We start from the raw sequence: 18072 nt of genomic DNA, 5'->3' as shown, positions 1-18072 counted from the left end.
GGGACTTCAGTAATGGAGTATTCACAAAAGGAAGTGGGATTAGAGTTCCTCAGCAACAAAGCTACTGTTTGGTGGCTCAAAAGATAGTCATTAATGAATCTTGCCTGCAAAAGTGAACATTTGCAACAACACTATGACAGGATTATGCCAATGATCTCCTGCGGTAGGGGATTATTGCCAGTGGTGTTGCTGCATCACTATGTTACTATACTGTAGTGCTGTGGTGCAATAAGACCATTAGATGCAAGGCAACTTAACAGAATTAAAACAAGTATGATAACGTTTTGCTCTTTACCATACATTGGTTTCAGTTATATTTGTTAGCCATCATGACTGAGATTTTTTTTATGTGTGCCAAAAGGTGGGATAAAATGTGATGAACAATAAGCCTTTTTAACAGTTGTACCATTTTATTCTTACACATGTAACATAATAAATGGATGAATGAAATTCAAAATGCATAGGTTATCAACATAAGGTATTTATTGAATGAAAAAAAAATACTATCCATAACACAATCCTTTTAGAAGTCAAACATATACTAACACAGATAGAATCAATAAAAATACATTTTCAAAAATAAAAGTGAGCTTATGCTACAACATCTGCATAAAATAAAAATAAAAACATTTTCTACCAAACCCCATTGATTCATTTATCAAGACCAATGAAAGTGCTTAGTTATAAAATATAGCTATAGCTTTTGAGAACTGAAACATATTTCCTGAGCTCTTTTCTCTCCTAAAAGTCAGTTACATTTCTTCAAATTGTAATTATAAGTCTGTTTTGCAGAAAAAAACTCCTCACCCACAGTAGTGTTTAGGGCTGTCAGCTTTTTAGTTGACACCATTCTCTCTCATAGGAGCTACAGCAGCATCCTAATGCTGCTCAGTTGTGGATGGTTTTACATTTCATTACAATTATTCCTTTTAAAATAAGTTTTTCAAGCTTTGCTTGATATGCACACTTTGTAACAACACTTATCTCTTTGCCTTAAAAGCTGTATTAGTTGACTTCTGTCACTCAAATTACTGTGAAATGCAGATTTTGTTCAGGTAGCAATCTGCTAAGCCAATTTGCTCTAGTTGGTTAACAATCTTAGCTATTGTTCTTAAGAAATGTTTTTTGCAATACATTCTCCAATAGCAGGCCAGAATAAACAAGTTCAGTCTAAGAGATCTTCTAAGAAACAATTACAGTAAATTTGCCATTAGCCAAGGCTGCTTTCAGACAAAAAATTCCCCTGGTGACTGTAACGCTAAAAAGGAAATAGAAAGGAGGAAAGTCCTTGTTGGAATCAGTACTACTTATCACATGGGTTCAAGCACCCTAGCCACTGATTTGATATGGAAGCCAATGCCAATCCTGCTACTCCAAACAGTGATCAGCTGGGGAACAGGAACAGCTGTTTTGTGGATGTCATATATTTTGGTTTTATATACTCAGGAAAGTTAGAAATGGAATTGCAGTCCAAATGCCTCTGCAAGCCCCCCATTTGGAAAACAGCTTTAGGCTTATCTTGAAATAAACTCCATGACTACAGCACGATTTACTACTTAATGAACAGCAATATGATTACACTGTAGATTATATATGGGTTCTAGCAAGGCTGGAATCCTAGATGGCAAGCAAGGAAGTCTCATGCCTGCCTACAAAATATCCCACCCAGACAGCAACAAAGCCCCATGGGGCTGCTGCTCCAGTCATTAAATGGCTGTGGGTGTGGGAAGGGCAACTGAACAGCTGCAACTGCACCTCATCCCCCTGCAGTTTGTGGGTAAGGTTGTTTCTCTGAAATGTTCTCTCTCTCTCTCTCTCTCTCTCTCTCTCTCTCTCTCTCTCTCTCAAATTGTATGGGGATAATGGGTACCATCCCCACCTACCATCACCTCTGTCCCTCTTTCCATCCTCTCCTCCCAGCAGTGACTCTACAGGGCTTGGCTGTGGACTGATTTGGACAGAGAACAAGATGCTAGAGAATAGCACCTTTTACCCTATTCAAAAACCAAACATTTACACACATAAAGTTCATCTCTGTTCCTAACAAGATGCTGGCCATGTACACCAATAGCAACTACAAAAGTAAGCCTATTTTCATCATAGGATTCACAGAGTAAATATCCCAGTTACTGTAATTGTGGTGGATGACACTGCTGTGCAAGTGGTTGTACAAGACACAATGAAGATTATCAGACCAGCACTTACTGTGGGGTAAGGGCTGATAAATCGCTGCTGAAACATTGAGGAAGTGTGTATGTGTGAAAGCCTGGTGTGCTTCCTAAATGTCAGGGAATTGTTGGCTCCAGAGTCACTGAATCATTCAGGGATAGGGAATTTCCTCTGAACTGAAACTTTGCGATCAGAGGAAATTACCTCTCCTCGGACGATTCAGTAACACTGGCTTGGCAAAACGGCAACAGGATGGCTGGATACAGGTCATTAAGAATTTAAGTAATCCCAATTCCTATTGTTTGGTCTAAAGATATTGGAATATATCACATGCCTAAACTCTTCTACTATTTTCATCCAAGAAATCATTTGTAAAGATAGAAGCAGCCATGGTTCACATGATGATTGCAGACCCCACATGACAGCCTGGTTACTGGAAACTACTATTATGTATTATGCATATCACAGATATTGAGAGCCTTTCTTCATTTCTTTTTGAAGTTTTTTTTCCACATTGCGATGATGTTTTCCCAGTAGTTTCATCAAAATTAATTTGTCAGATCTCTAGTGACATATGAATTCCACTTCTCATATCTGAACACTAAGTGAAACTTTTGTTGTATAGCAAGGAACAGTCTCTGTTAAAAGAAAATATAAACATATGCTATCAGTTGTCAAATCATTGAATGCTAATGGTATGTTGATGATAGTTATATAAGTGTTAAAACCATCTTTCTAACACCTGTGCCCAAAGGCTGCAGCCAATTTTTCATTAATGATTCCACTGAAATGTATACACCATTTTGAATCTTACAATAAAACATATCTTGAAAGTCCTGTTTTCTTCATAGTATATTTGAGTGAAATTTTTGTATAGAGTAAAGAAAATGTTCACTGAATAAATCAGAAATCACTTTGAGTCTTCAGTGAATGCCATGCAGTCAAGAACAACTGACTGATATTCAGCTGGACAGGAAGAAGACAAACACCATAGCAGAGAAACAGGCAAGTTGGTATCACCAATGTTGCCATTTAGTTTTGCTATCAGCTGACAACAATACATCGTATTTAAGAAGCCAGAAATACCATTCTCAAGGTGCTATATCTGGTTGTTCTTGGCCTGACAGAATTATACATATAACCTCCCTGTTTATTGCCCCTGGCATTTCTATCTCAAACTGCCATTGTGTGATACAGTTTTCAATCCCTTCCATCAATGGCTCCGACCTGAAGCAATTATAGTATACCAAATACTATGGAACCCTGCTCCAGAATATCCCAGCCCTATGGATCATATTTTAAGGCATATGGGGGACTGCATGTAGAAGAGAAACTGATCCCAGCCTTTGTTCAGTGGACCAAAAATAGGTCCAGCACTATAGATGTTTCAGGTTTGGACTGAAACCCTGAAGAGATTCACATTACACCCTTTATCCTCCACTTCCCCTGTTCTTGACAAGGATTTTCCATGAGTAGACACAGTGGTGTCACTAGGGGTATGCACACCAGGTGACATCCTAAAAGGGGGGTGACACCACTGCTCTTCAAACACCTACCTTTTGGCAGAAACAGTCTGTCATTTATCTGCTTCCCTTTAATATGCTCTAAGAGATGGTGGGAATAGGTTGAAGCTCAGTGGGAGGAGAAAGGAGAGGGCCCAGATTTTTTAAAAAATTAAATATCAAAAATATGAAAATTTAAAATGTTATTTTTTAAAAAAAATAATAATTTTTAAAACAATATTCTTTTAAAATTTTCTTTAAAACATCACATTTAAACCAAATCTTCACTATGAATATGTAAATTCATTTAAGCTGTGAGTATGATATAATAATTTGAAAGTATAGTTTAAATTTTGCTAGCTGTTTTTGTCATAACTATTAGCATTACATTCAGTGGTATATGGGAATTATGATTTACGAGTAACGTTAATGCAAAAAAGCATTTCTAAGGATTCCACATGGTGTGAAATGGGAGGAAGTAAATGACGGGGTGACACCATGAGTTGGCAACCTTGAGACACCACTAAGTAGACACAAGTAAAATAGGTAAAGGAATGAAAGGTGTGGTTCTGCGGGTTCTCCTTCTCCCCATCAAGATATCTCCCATATTTGGCTTCTCTCTACACAAGCCTTTTTGGGAACACTTATTTTTTTTATAAACTAATAGATATCTCTGTACTCAAAAGAAGGCTGAAGTAATCGTGGAAGAACAACAAGAGTGTATACCAGGCTCTTATTCCTCCCTATTCAGCTTTCATTTGCAGCTTTAGATAAAATATTTTTCTGTGTCCTGTAATGTATCTGGAGGGTGATCAGGATATTGCAAGAATCACTTTATGTCTTGTAAACTTGTCTGAAAAGGATACAAGACAAGCCTTTTTTATTGTGGCATCCTGATAGTGAAATCCATCCCTCAAATAAGAAATGTTACATTGATTATATTAGTGGTTTTCAGATGAATATGCATTTGTTCTACCAAGACCTGGGTGTTAATTTCTTTAAACCCATAGATTTTTAAATTGGCCTGTTTTAATTTTCTGGTTTGTTGTTTGTTGCTTATTTTACTTTTCATTTATTCTGATTATTTGTTTGAATATTGCAAACTATTTTAAGGGATCTCCTGAATGCAGTACACAATTTCTAAATAAAATTTCTAAATAAAATAAAGACAACCCAGAAGCATATCTGGTAGAACCATATAGAAGAGTTTTCTATGGCCTGTAACAGACTGCCAAAATAAAGCTGCTTTGGGTCTCTCTGGAGGTATGCTATTTAAATGATGCATGGGTCCTAAGAGTCCGGAGGTCGCACCAAAGCCACACTCCATTCCCAAGCACTGGGGTGCAGTTTTGGTGCAGCTTCCGGATTCTTAGGATGCATGCATCATTTAAACAGCATACCTCCAAAGAGATCCAAAGCAGCTTTATTTGGGCAGTCTGTAACAGGCCTATGCTTCATTTACATCAGTCTCAGCCCAAAACAAAGCCTAGAATCCAAAGATCCCTATCACTTTCTTATAATTCTTCCATGTACAGTTGTTTTTGCACTATAAGAAGCCACTTTTAAGATTCTTCTGGCTTTTCAGAAACAGCTTTTCCAGTTAGGTGCTTTAATAGGAAGAGGGACTTCAGAAACCACTGGTGGAAGCTCCTAATCAGTCCATTTGCTCCCAATAGTAATATGAGAATTGTCCATAAACCTAACTACTGGCAAGACCAGTATTTTTATCCTGAAACTCTACACTTGATTTAGTCATACAATGGTGGTCTTGACAAATTTGCAGAAGGGCTTAAGCAATTAAAAATCTAACACTGAGAGTGGAACTCGGGAGAGAGAGAAAAACCAGCCATTTGAACAGAAAATATTCTGGCTCTCTGAAGTCTTTGGCAAACTGTGAAAATAAGTTTTAAAAAAATGGAAGCAACTTTATCCCTGGGAAAAAAATGCTTTATATTCTTAATTTCTATATGTCACTGCAGTTAACGTTACATGGAAAAGGCAGCTATTTTCATGGGGAGTAATTTAGATTATGTGGTTTTAAAGAGACAGCTGCTACAGCTCTCCCCAGTGATGCTAATGTCTTCCATCATGAGGAAGCACTATATGAACTGTACAATAACAAACATGTAAAAAATAGCAAGGACATAAAGTGAAGGGCAGGTGCAAAGCCTTGGAGACAGTTAGAATCTTGAAGTATCTGTAGTGGTAATTGACAGTCTCTCATTTTGGAACTGTTGAAACATACAGGAAATGTTAGATCAGGGGCAGATAAAGTAGGCCCACAGGCCACATGTAAACCTCCTCCCCCAGCCATTTTTGTGGCTCCCTCAGGGGGCCAAAAATTAAATGCCCCCAAATGTCTAGGCGCTATAGAGGGGTTTATGCCATGTTTTTGGCCTCCACCATTCCATTTTAGGCACGGGAAAGGTTTTTTTTTTTCCTAAAACAAGAAGTGAAAAAGGAAAGTAAAAATATGGTTTTTGGTCTGTTTGCTTTTAATTGCATGGTGTGCAGTCCTCCAAGGTCTCCTGTGGGGGTTATTAAGCCCCCTGGCCTCCCATAGTTGTCCACCCCTGGGTATAGTTATCTGTTGGGGTGAAGCAATGGATCAGGTCAGGGATGAGGTGCATGTGGCCTTAGGAATGTTGATATGATAGATTTTGATGGATGGTTAACACCTACAAGCTCCAGCCAGCAGTACTGGAAGTGCAACAATGATCAGTGCTTATAAAGTTTAAAATGCTTTAGACAGAGCAGAAGTGATCAGCCAAAGTCTCCTCATCTCTTATGTACCTATCCCTCTCTAGATGTACATTACATGTGCCTGTCTGAGGACTGAGATCTGCTGGGGAGTCCTCTGTGTCTCACCTGTAAAGTCAGTACACTGTGTGGGGACATGGGAGTGATCCTTCTCAGCCAAGGCAGCCCAGTTGTGGAACGTCATCCAGTTGGAGACCCAATTGACACCCACAATGATTTCAACTTAGGCACCAATAAAAACTTGGCTGTTCATCAAATCTTTTGAGCCTTACTGATTTCTCTCAGTTACTAATGTACAGTTTTATACTATTTTAATCGTTTAAATCTGTTTTAACTTGTTAATTAGGACCAAGATTTTTTAGTTTATTTTTAAAATTCTTTTAAAGTATTCTAACCTGCTTTTTTGAATTTTACTTGTAAGCTACCCTGAGACGTTTTTGATATAAGGTACAGTAAGACTATTGTAATAAACAAGTAAACAAACTGATGCTATCAGGGATCTTTCCATCTCTTCTCTTCCTGTCTTTCTTTCACTTAGGAGATACTACACACGGCTTGTAAACAACTATTACAGCTGGGGGGAAAGTAGCATTGGCAATACTTATCATACCACAATACCTCCAACCCATAGCTGCTGTGTTCCCCAAGTGTGGTTAGGGCATCCCTTTTCATTGATGTGAGAAATTTGTCAAATGAGCTTGCAATCACTGTTGCAAAACATCGCTGGCAATTATGATATTGGCAGTCATATTGTGTCAGTGCCCCGTATCCCACTCCCCTTGCTATTCCCAAGCAGGCTTGTTGTCTTTTTCCCTTATTAGTTTTCCTGTTCTTTTTTAGAAATTAAATTGCAGTAGCAGAGCTCCAGAATTGAGCAAAAAAGTAAAAAATAAAAATAAAAAGCTGAAAGGCATGCTGGGTAGGCCATAGGGCAAGGAGGTGGATTTAAGGGGGAGTGCAGAAGAGAGTGTGATGGCAGAAGCAGCCCCAGTCACACAATCCACAAGGTGTGCTACTCTGAAACTGGTATGTTTCTTTTTGTTTGTTTGTTTGTTTGTTTAAACTGGTGCAATTGTGGTGAGAATGAGGCTTGTGCAGTAATGTCTTTATACTAAAAGTGAAGCATAGTGAACTAAGTGAACTTTAGCTTAACGTCCTTAGAGAGTTTTCCAACCTTTCATGGAGTTTGTATAATAAACCCTAGTTTGCTTCTTTAGCCATTTCTGTCTTTACTTCTTAGTCAGAATTGCTAATCATTGCACATTTTCTGTCAAGCAAAATCGACAATGGATTCAATAGTATAATGACATCCTCTAGGGCCACTGTTTCCCTATCCCTGAGGTACAGTTTTGCTTTTAGTAACATAATAAAATAATATTTTTTTTATTTTTATCCTGCTTTTTGCCAAGCAATCAAAGCAGTGTACAACAGACTAAAATATATCCATATATACACAATACCCTCCTTAAAACAAGATTAAACAGTATAAAACTAAAACTAACATTTTAAAATCCAAACAATAACTATGGGCAGAGTTCGATAAATAGGGAAGTCTTATTTGTGGCTAGTATTTTATTCCAGGAAGGCCTGCCAGAAGAGATCCATCTTAATGGCTTTTTTGAAGCTCTCTAGATGGGTAATTTGACGGATCTTGTCCAGCAGGCCATTCTGTAAGTTGGGAGTGGCTGCAGAAAATGTCCTCTGGGAGGTCACCGTCAATCTAGTTTTTAAGGGCTGTAGTAAATTCCTCCCAGAGGATCTGAATGTACGGGGCGGATTATATGGAAGGAGGCGATCCCTTAGATAGGTTGGGCCCAAGCCATGTAGGACTTTAAAGGTAATAACCAAAACCTTGTACTGTGCCCAGAAACTGATAGGCAGCCAGTGGAGTGACTTCAATATTGGTGTTATATGGCCACTCCTTGCTGTTCCTATGACCAACCTGTCTGCCATATTCTGTATCAACTGGAGTTTCTGGACTAGGCACAAGGGTAGCCCCATGTAGAGCACGTTGCAAAAATCAAGTCTTGAGGTTACCAGTGCGTGTACTACAGTTTCGAGGTCACCCTGTTCTAGGAAAGGGCGCAGCTGGCATATCAGCCATAGCTGATGACAGGTGGTCCTGACCGTCACATTCACCTGATTCCTCATCTGAAGCGACGGGTCAAGAAGCACCCCCAGACTGCAAACACAGTCCTTTGAGGAGAACGTGAGCCTCTCTAGGACTGGAAGTTGCAGCCCAATACCTGGTTTGGGGGGCCACTACCATAAGTACCTTGGTTTTGTCTGGATTCAACTTGGGCTTGTTTTCCCTCATTCAAACCATTACTGCCTGAAGACACTGGTTGAGGGGAGAGATGCCATCTGTCGTTTTTGCTCATGACCGGGACATGGAGAAATATATTTGGGTGTCATCAGCATATTGATAACACCCGGCCCCATATCGACGGATGATTTCTCCCAATGGCTTCATATAAATGTTAAATAGCATCGGGGAAAGGATGGCACCTTGAGGGACACTACAATTAAGCTCTGTTTTTGAAGAGCAACTACAAAAGACTACAAAAGAACACAGTGGAGGCTACGCAACAGAGAGAAGCAGCCTTGCATGACAGGAAATATTCATTCTCTAAAATTCTGTTTTTTAGTCAGTTTAGTACATTTCAAGATGATACCACAATACGAGATAGAAGCTTGTTTTTAAAAAATAAAATAAAAACAACAACATATTGTTTAGGTCCATCACAGAGCTTTTATAACTCTGAAATTATCTGAGTTAAATCCTTTGCCAGAGCTATTTAAGTGAAGGCTTGATAGCCATCTGGTTGAAATGCTGCATTTGCAAAATTCCTGCACTGGACAAGGCTTGACTAAGTAACTTGAGAAAAAAACCCACAACACTTTAAATTCCACCATTATGTAATTCCATGAATCATTATTCTGTGATGAACTCGGGATTCTTTATGAAATGCCCCATTTGATCTCACAAATCACAATTGCCTAGTGTTTTCCTGATGTATCCAGAAAACTAGCTTGAAATTAATTTCTTTTACATTTGAATAGAAAGGAAATTAGCTTGCACCCCCTTTATATATTTTTGTACCTCTTTCTTTTAGGTCTGCAATGTAGACTTTCATAAATTCCTTTTCAAACAGCTCACGATCACGGTCACTTTCTGTTATTTCTTCAATCTCTTGAAATGAGGTTATTTCAAGAGGGTTATCCTTGAGGCTTATAAATCTGCAAAAAGATGAAATATTAGCGTGAAGGGGTTATACAGTACTTCTTATCATGAATAGACTGTTCCTTGCTAAATGACAAATGATTTACTACCGCATAAATTTTTTGTTCTTCCTATTTTGTTACTGAGCTAAGTCATGTTATCTGTGGGCATAAGTTAGCTATTTGGATCACTGGCATGTTGCCCAAAGGACTCTAGCAATAATAAATGTTAATTCAGAAGTGGTTTTGTGGCAGCAGACATGTAGGATACCATATATGCAAGGTAAATTATAGGCTCATTTCCCATCTGCTATGGACCATGTAAACAGGTTACAGTCTCTACCCACTTTGTACAACAATGTTCTGGGGAGGGTGTTTGAACTAGAAGTTAGAGGCACTGACTTACCATGATTCTACAATTTGGATGACAAATTTAAGAAGCTGGGGAGCTCAATCTGCTCTCAATGGTTTTGTTGTCCTTGGATGGATCAGGTTTGTATTCTTTGAGTGCCTATAAATCTGGCTCTGTCACTTCTGGTCCACATGGATTTTTCTTATCAACATCTGCCACACCTTGGCTCATAATTTTCACTGTGGCATCCATGACTAATTGAAGATTATTTCCAGATCAGTCATTACCAGCTCAGAACCCATTAGCAGACACATGAAATTATGACATTGTTGTTTTTATGACATTATGCATTAAGCTTACATCAAGATGTTGTAGTGGTTTGTGTAATGGTTTGGATTAGTTCTCTGGGAAACTGGGATTTTTATCTCCACTACTCAGCCATGGAAATTCACTGGATGACCTTCAGAAAGTTACACTGTCTCAGCCTTAAGAAGATGACAGCAAACTTTCTCTGAATAAATCTCGCCAAGAAACCTAGGGTCACCATAAATCACAGACTATTTGAAGGCACACAACAGCAAAAACTGGACCACATTTGCCATTTTACCCACTTATGAGAGATCTTTTCAGAGTGATTTATGAACTTTTCCCCCTTACCCTGAACATAATTAATATTGTTGAACAGATTTTTATTTACTCCAGAAGTGAAGTGAATATATCCAAGACAAAGGAGAATCAGAAGGCTTTTAAAGTGCAGGAAGAGTCGCATGTTGTTATTCACTTACTTTAAACCACTGGTTGAATCACAGATAGCTGTGGGCATCTGAACCAAACTATCACCACTCACAACCAGTAAACTAAGTTTTAGCATGTTGACCAAAGCATGTGGAAGGTAAGTCAGCTTATTTTTCTGCAGGAGAAGAGTTTCCAATTCTTCTAGCCTTAGGAAATTGACAGAATAAAATAGTTAAATGCACAATATGAAATAGCTGGTGAGTTTTTGTTACATACTAGCAAAAAGCCAAGAATCTGTCTGCCTGGCATTAAAAGAGTCTTCTTTTTTCCGTCTCCACTTTTTTATGTGATGGGTGTGTATGTGTGTCTGTGATATTTTTTCTTTTGTTTCTAATTTTCCTTCCCCCATTCTACCATCACCATTGCTCCCAATGGAGGTATCTTTTTAGCCCCCATGAGAAGGAATCAGATTAATGGGGGAAACTAGGTGTGACAGAGAAAGATTCCAAAAAAAACCTGTCAACTGTAATGAAATTTTTCAGAAGGAAGATGTAGGTGCTTTACAGAGTGCCCAAAAAGGGCGCTCTGCCGGCACCCGTGTTTGCTGCGTGAGGGAGCCACAGCAGACAAACTGCACGGCTCCCCTGCACAGCAAAAATAACCCGCAAAAAGCGGGTTCTACTTGCGGTGTGGTTGTGATGCCGCAAGGCGCCAATGGCACACTTGCAGCATCACAACCGTGCCACGACATGCAGATGCTAAACATCCGTCATGTCAAAATGGCGGTGCCCATCTGTATAGGGCACCACCATTTTTATGCCCCCAGTACGTACTAGGGGTGAGGCCTGATTGGACGCTGCATCCTCGGCCAACCCCTAGTACATACTGGGGGCAGAGCAAAGGCCAGTCTGTAACAGGCCAAAGATCAGCATTTTTTTTCCTGATTTTCCCCTCATTTTTTGTGGGGTTTCTACAAACAATGCTTTTTGTGTTTAAAAATCTTATTTTATGCAGAACACAATGCTTTCTGCACAAAAATGTTGGTTTTTTGCTTAACATTTTTGCACAAACCTGTGTAAACTCAACCAGTGGGGAGAAAACTTTTGAAATTATTCATTCTCTCTTTTGAGAACTAAATAATCAAAAGATTTACTTGATTGTTTGTTTCATATTCTGCTTTTATCTCAATATGGGACATAAGGCAGCTTTATGTTCCTCCTTCATACCTAACCACTCCTAAACATAGATAATATAGTCAGTCATTTATGCTAAAACCAAGTGCTATTGAAAAGACAAAAATGAGAACTACCTGTCTATGTCTTGTGGGAGATCTCTGAGGTTATTGCTGCTCAAATCCAGCCACTGCAAATTTGACATCCGGAGCACACATATCGGAATTGAGGCAAATTTGTTTGCTGATATATCTACAAACTTCACTTGTTTCAAGTTACTTAGCTGTAAAGAAACATTATATTATTTTAGAGAGAATTCACTGAGGAAAGCATGTATTTAATTATAGCACGTGAAGTTTCTCTGCCAAAAATAAGTACATCAACAAATGTTACTCCTCCATATATGGCCTTATGCCACTATCACAGAAACAAAGTTGTATTTATCAGAACTCTTTCTTTGTATATCCTATAACAAATGCATTGCTGTTTTCCATTTCAACCATAGGATATACATCTTCCCTCAGGGAATTTCTTCTGTTGTGGGAACATGCCATTTTATCAAAACGGAAACAGCAGTACTTCACACCTCATGGAGAAATGCTGATAGCCTCCCCACTCAGCTAGCAGTTCCTGCTGGATGAGGTGAAGAGTATCAGCCACAACTGTGCCAATCTCTAATTATTTCCAGGTTTCCTCAGTGAGCATGCCCCACTGTTATGTGGTAGTTCCCAAGTAATTAATTACCATTATGTAAATCAGGAGACTTAGGAGTGGGAATTGTGACGCCCATGACATGCAGCCCTTGGAAAGGTTCAGAACAGCCTTTGTTACTTCCAGTGATCACCCCACATATACACCCAAACCACAATTTTGCCCGCCCTCCCTCAAACCGTGTATATCTCTTTAAAATTGCTTAAATATACTATTTATAGCAAGTGTGCAACTGTTAAATAGCAAGATCTTCAAATAAAGGGGGAGGGGTCTCAAAAGGCAATGAGAAGTGACCCAAAATGATGGATTTGAGAGTGCATTGTGGTTTTCCTGAACCTGCACCCCAGAGCATGCCCACCTCTGACTTAAGCATACAGACAAAGAAGCACCTTGCTTACCAAGGCCAATGGGCATCATTCTTCTGCACTTCCATGTACAAAGTTAATCAATTTTGCATCTGCAAAATTGGCTACCACTGAACCTAACTTATGGTCTTTCCACAATGGACAACATGGAACAGGTTCATGAAAACTACTCAACAACCTATCATTCCTTATATCCTCCTGCACACACAGAATATCTATGATAGGAGGCATCAGGTTCTTTCTGCCAAATTTTGGAGCCAATTCTGTGATCTCTCCTCCCAGTACCCTCAGATCTTGCATAGTCCTGTGTAGAGCCTACACAAAGGGAGTAGGCACAAACATCTATGCCCCCTCAATCCCTGTCTTCTTTGTCTTCTATGTAGGTCTGTAGGGAGACCCTTGTGCATTTGAAGAGACTTACCACATGAACTATAACCCTGAAAAATCAGGATTACAGGAGACTCATGTGCATATAGAAAGCTCTGTCTTTTGGTCTGTTGTCTTTTACGTGAGGACAGGATTGAAAACAGGATTAAAGTCAGTTATTGTGTCCCCTTCTTCTGTCTAGCGTTCCTGTTATGAAAATAATCAATGTAGCTCCAGACTATAGAAAGTGTGACCTGCTGATTTTTACATAGCAAACCACTATTAAAAGATGAAACAATAGGCCATGCCATTTTTTCCTGACCTTTGGATTACTTTGTGAATAAAGTTATAGCCACTTGCCAGTTAGAGCAAACCAAACTACTTCCACAGGGAAAGCTAAAAAAGGGTATACAAAAACCAACTCAAAAACTGCCAGCTTGACTGCCAGTTCAGAATATTGGGTAAAATTGGGAACACACTTTATTTGTGCCTCTTTAATTGCAAGAATAGTACAAAATAAGTATAATTGTTCCTATTCCTTTATTACTATGGTACTGGGTCAGTTTCATGGTTCCTAAGATAAGTCAGGCTGCAAGACATTTTCAAACAGTTGGAGGTGGCATGAGAAGCATTTTTACTATGGTGATCATAGACTTTTCTTTTGTCCCACTGTCATCCCTGTCAAATAGGTGTTACAGGGTTTTGTTTAGTTATTTAAAAACATGCCAAACTTTCTGACAGAAACAAGTGTATGTGTGTGATTTCCTAAAGGTCATACGACCTTCAAGATAATACAGAAGTTGGTTACAAGTTTTCAGTTACCTGTTCTTTATTCTCATGAAAGTCTGAAGTGGATCTGGATGAATAAACTTTGAAAGAAGAAATGTAAAAGGCCTTACATACCACAAAATAAGATTTGGTTTATTCATGACATATATTCATGTAAATGAAAGTTCCCCTCCCTTGAGGCACACAATTCACTCCAATCAAAAAACAATGTTTTTTGGCATGTGCTGTTTCCAGATCATTGACAATTCTAAATAAAGAACTAGCCATGTGCAGCAGATAATAAGCTTTGAGCCATCCCAAATCATTAGGTTTGATTATGAGACAACACTGAGGTTTTTTGTGTGTGAACAAGGAATGAGAAACTAGAACTAGTAGCTAACTTCACACAATAATATTTGAAATAATCACATATATTTGAAAGAACGATCTTGCAGCACCATTTCATTCTCACAAAATACATTATTCATTTTATTGCACTGAATACTTTTCTCTGGGAATCTGTTCTCAAAATCAAGGGTTTCTCTTAAAATACAAAATATGGCTGCATTTATTAACTATCCAAACACAGGAGAGATACGAGAGAAATAATGAGGTTGGCTGGGGAATTTTTTTCTTATTTAAAATCAATATTTTGCATTACCAGAGTGGATACAAAGAACAGACTCTTAAGTGGCTGTTAAAATGAAAAAAACTATTAACTTAAAATTGTTGTCTGGATGATTTTGAACTAGCATCTACTCTTTAACAATTGTCTTCCAAATCAGCACTACTAAAGATTATAATTATTGTATCTTGTTTGACAGAGAGCAGTGTTACAATGTTACTATAATCCAGTATTGTGTAGTAGTTTGGCTTACAACTCTGGAGAACAGGGTTCAATTCCCAGGTCAGCTACAAAACCCACTGGGTGACCCTGAGCAAGTCACATGCCCCTAGTCTCAGGGGAAGGCAATGGCAATCTTCGAGAATAACAGTAAAACCCCATGACAGGTTTGCTTTGGGGTCACTGTAAGTTGGGAATGACTTGAAGGCACACAGCAACAACAGTGTTACATTATTCACAAGGAAATTACCTAAGAATCAAAACTACTCCTTTCTTCAAAACAAAACTAGAAACAAGTATGTCATTAAGGCTAGAACTCTCACAGTATTGTTTTAGCAGAAGTTTCTGTGGACTGTACAAACTACTTTCTCACATGCATAGTGGAGCACACCATCAAGCCTCGGGTATATATGCACAGTTACATAGGGATGGAGGTGGGAACAGAGTTAAATAAGTTACAAAAATGACTATTGTATTATCAATATTGTATTATTCCTAATGCATAGGCCAAACAGGACAATCTAATTACAAGATACTAAACCAACGCAAATCTGACTTCAGAAGTAAAAGTTTTCTCAGCTTACTTGAGGGCTCATTTGTAGTCCATAGTAAGTGAGATAGAGTACTGGCCAGGCATCTTCTTGTAGCATGCTGGCCTTTCCACAGGAGCACTATGGAATTTGTGAGCTTTGGAAAGCAGAAGAAGAACAGCCAATGGGAATCAACTTGTTAGTTGGTGTGGGTGGGTTTCCATAGGTGGACCAAAGCCTTCATTCCAGTCTTGTTCTGCAACATATACAGGTGCTTCCCATGCCCCAAAGGTTACTCAGCAATGAAGTATCTCCCTGCTCGTCAAGCAAAATCTAATCTAGACTGCAAAAATAATACAATTTGAGACTGCTTTAACTGTCATGACTCAATGCTATGGAATCCTAGGATTTGTAGTTCATTGTGGCACCAGAGCTCTCTGACAGAGAATATCTCATAAAACTACAAATCCCAGAATCTACAAGACCTAAGCAGAGCAGTGGAAGATAGGGGGCACTTGGAAGTGTCTAATTCATGGGGTCACCAAAAGTTGAGGTCAACTTGAAAGCAACTAACAACAACAAAAACATATACTAATGAGCTGCTTCTTACTACGATTCTATGTTGCCACAAGTAATCTTTAAAAAATAAGACTCTGCCTAGAAAAGAAAAACTTTGTTAAAAGCAGCAACTATGCATATCTACTTCAAAATTGAACATGGCTGCCTAATGTATATAGTCCTCTCTTCATATGAAGAAGCTTCCATGAAAGCCCATGCTAAAGAAATCTGCTTATCATAAAAGTGCTACAACACTGTCCCCCCCCTCCCCTTATTATCTTGAAAAATCTAATGATATAATACTAGGCATACATTGTTAGAAGTAAGCCCTATTAAATTCAATGGACTTTACTCCAAAGTAAATCTGTATAATATTGCAGTCTCAGACTGTATTCCTATGTAATCTTACTTGCGAGTAAGTGGCATGAAACACAGTTAAGTAATAGGCACAGGACTGTACCATGCAGCAGGGAAGTTATACACATTTATTTGGCTTGAGCTTACTGGTTTACACAGATAAGCAAGCATAGCTTTGAACTGGATGTATTTGAGGAAGATTCTGATGCAAGCAAACACATTTAAGTCTTGCATGGCCCTGAGGGTGAAAAATGATCACTGCTCACTTGCATGAGTTAATTAAATGTGCACTCTTCCCCATGGAAATCAATGGGACATAAAAGAACCTAACTTTGCCTAGATCACACTCATTATATTAAAATCAATTGGGCTTACTATCAAGAAATAGATTAAGGATTAGGATGTTAATGTCTCCAGTTCTTTTAAGAGTCTGCCATAGAATAATATTCTGCCTTTAATCTAACAGTTTTTCTGGAGCACAAAAGACGCCTGAAAGCCAAGAAATCAAATTAATCCTTTTTCCTAGAAAAGGCACAATAAAAGTAAACAAGCTGGGAAATTATAAGGAGAAAAAACATGTTAAAATGTTTTCTTTTAATTGTGGGTGTTCAATCCACTAAGCCCCATTAGTTTTACTGGAATGATATTTAAACATACCCAAAATGTGCTTTATTGTGCCCCATTGCCTTATTCCACCCAGCATAATTGTGATATGACTTCCATTTATTTCCTCCAAAGGGCTCCTTTGAGAAAAAAAGAAGTTGCCAATATTTGTTGGATTTTAACCTGTGTTGACACATTAGGCTATTCTAAAATCAGAATACTCTTTATCCAGCATTATGCCTCTCTTAGTTGTAGGTTTCACACATTAGAGACCCATTCACACTATGCAATACACCTTATATACTCAATTATAAGCTGACCTCTTGTATAAATCAAGGGAAGGTTTTGGGGCCAAAATTATGGATTTTTATATGACTCATAAATAAGTCAAGGGTAAAACTTAAAGGCATGTAACAAAGGATGTAAAGGATGAAGCAAAAGGAAACAATGCCAAAGTATTTACAAAATTCCAGCAGGCGTAACTAGGCTTACCCTAAAGCCTGGATGGATGAGGAGAGAATGGTGTTACATTGTGGCTGTGCAATGTGTAGGGGAGGTGACTGGGCACAAGCAGGGCAAAGGAAATGAACACAGTGTCAAAAAGGATGAAAAGGCAAAGCAAAGAAATATTGCTGTGATCCAAAAAGGACGGTCTCCAGGCGCTTAGCTTTGGTCCGCGGGGAAGCCACAGCCTCCATACCACGGGACTTCCCCACGGACCAAAAATAACCCACAAAAAGCAGGTTCTTCTTGCGGTGCCATTATGATGCTGCAGTGCACCAATGACGCACTTGTGACATAATGGCACTGAGACGTGCAGATGCTAGGCGTCTGTCACGTTATGATGGCGGCACCCATCTGTACAGGGCGCTGCCAATTTGATGCCCTCATCACGTGCAAGGGGCAAGGGATGTCTAGAAGCGCCACCCCTCACACGTGATGAGGGCATCCAATTGTGCCCGTCTGGACCATAGTCTTCAATTTTAATATGATATCTTTGCCTGATTTTAACGCATGCATGAAAGCTGATTTTAACGCATGAAAGCTGACAAAGATAC

The 18072-nt window shown here is 38.8% G+C and overlaps 1 protein-coding gene across 2 annotated transcripts in view; it reads right to left on the bottom strand.

Annotated features, from left to right (window-relative positions):
- Positions 1-489: 489 nt before the first annotated feature.
- The window catches only part of LRRC2 (leucine rich repeat containing 2), a 78952-nt gene continuing 61369 nt past the window's right edge, over positions 490-18072 (bottom strand). For both annotated transcript variants that reach the window (XM_042447310.1, XM_042447309.1), the window contains exons 6-9: positions 12050-12195; positions 10791-10946; positions 9535-9671; positions 490-2807 (exon numbers count right to left, since the gene is read on the bottom strand). In XM_042447310.1, the coding sequence (XP_042303244.1) occupies positions 2758-2807; positions 9535-9671; positions 10791-10946; positions 12050-12195 (489 nt within the window). In that variant the 3' untranslated portion in view covers positions 490-2757. The remainder of the gene's footprint in view (positions 2808-9534; positions 9672-10790; positions 10947-12049; positions 12196-18072) is intronic.

Source organism: Sceloporus undulatus, chromosome 2 (assembly GCF_019175285.1).
Source record: "Sceloporus undulatus isolate JIND9_A2432 ecotype Alabama chromosome 2, SceUnd_v1.1, whole genome shotgun sequence".
NCBI classification, from domain to species: domain Eukaryota; kingdom Metazoa; phylum Chordata; class Lepidosauria; order Squamata; family Phrynosomatidae; genus Sceloporus; species Sceloporus undulatus.
Note: the sequence above shows the minus strand (reverse complement) of the source record. Positions and strands in the feature narration are given on the sequence as shown.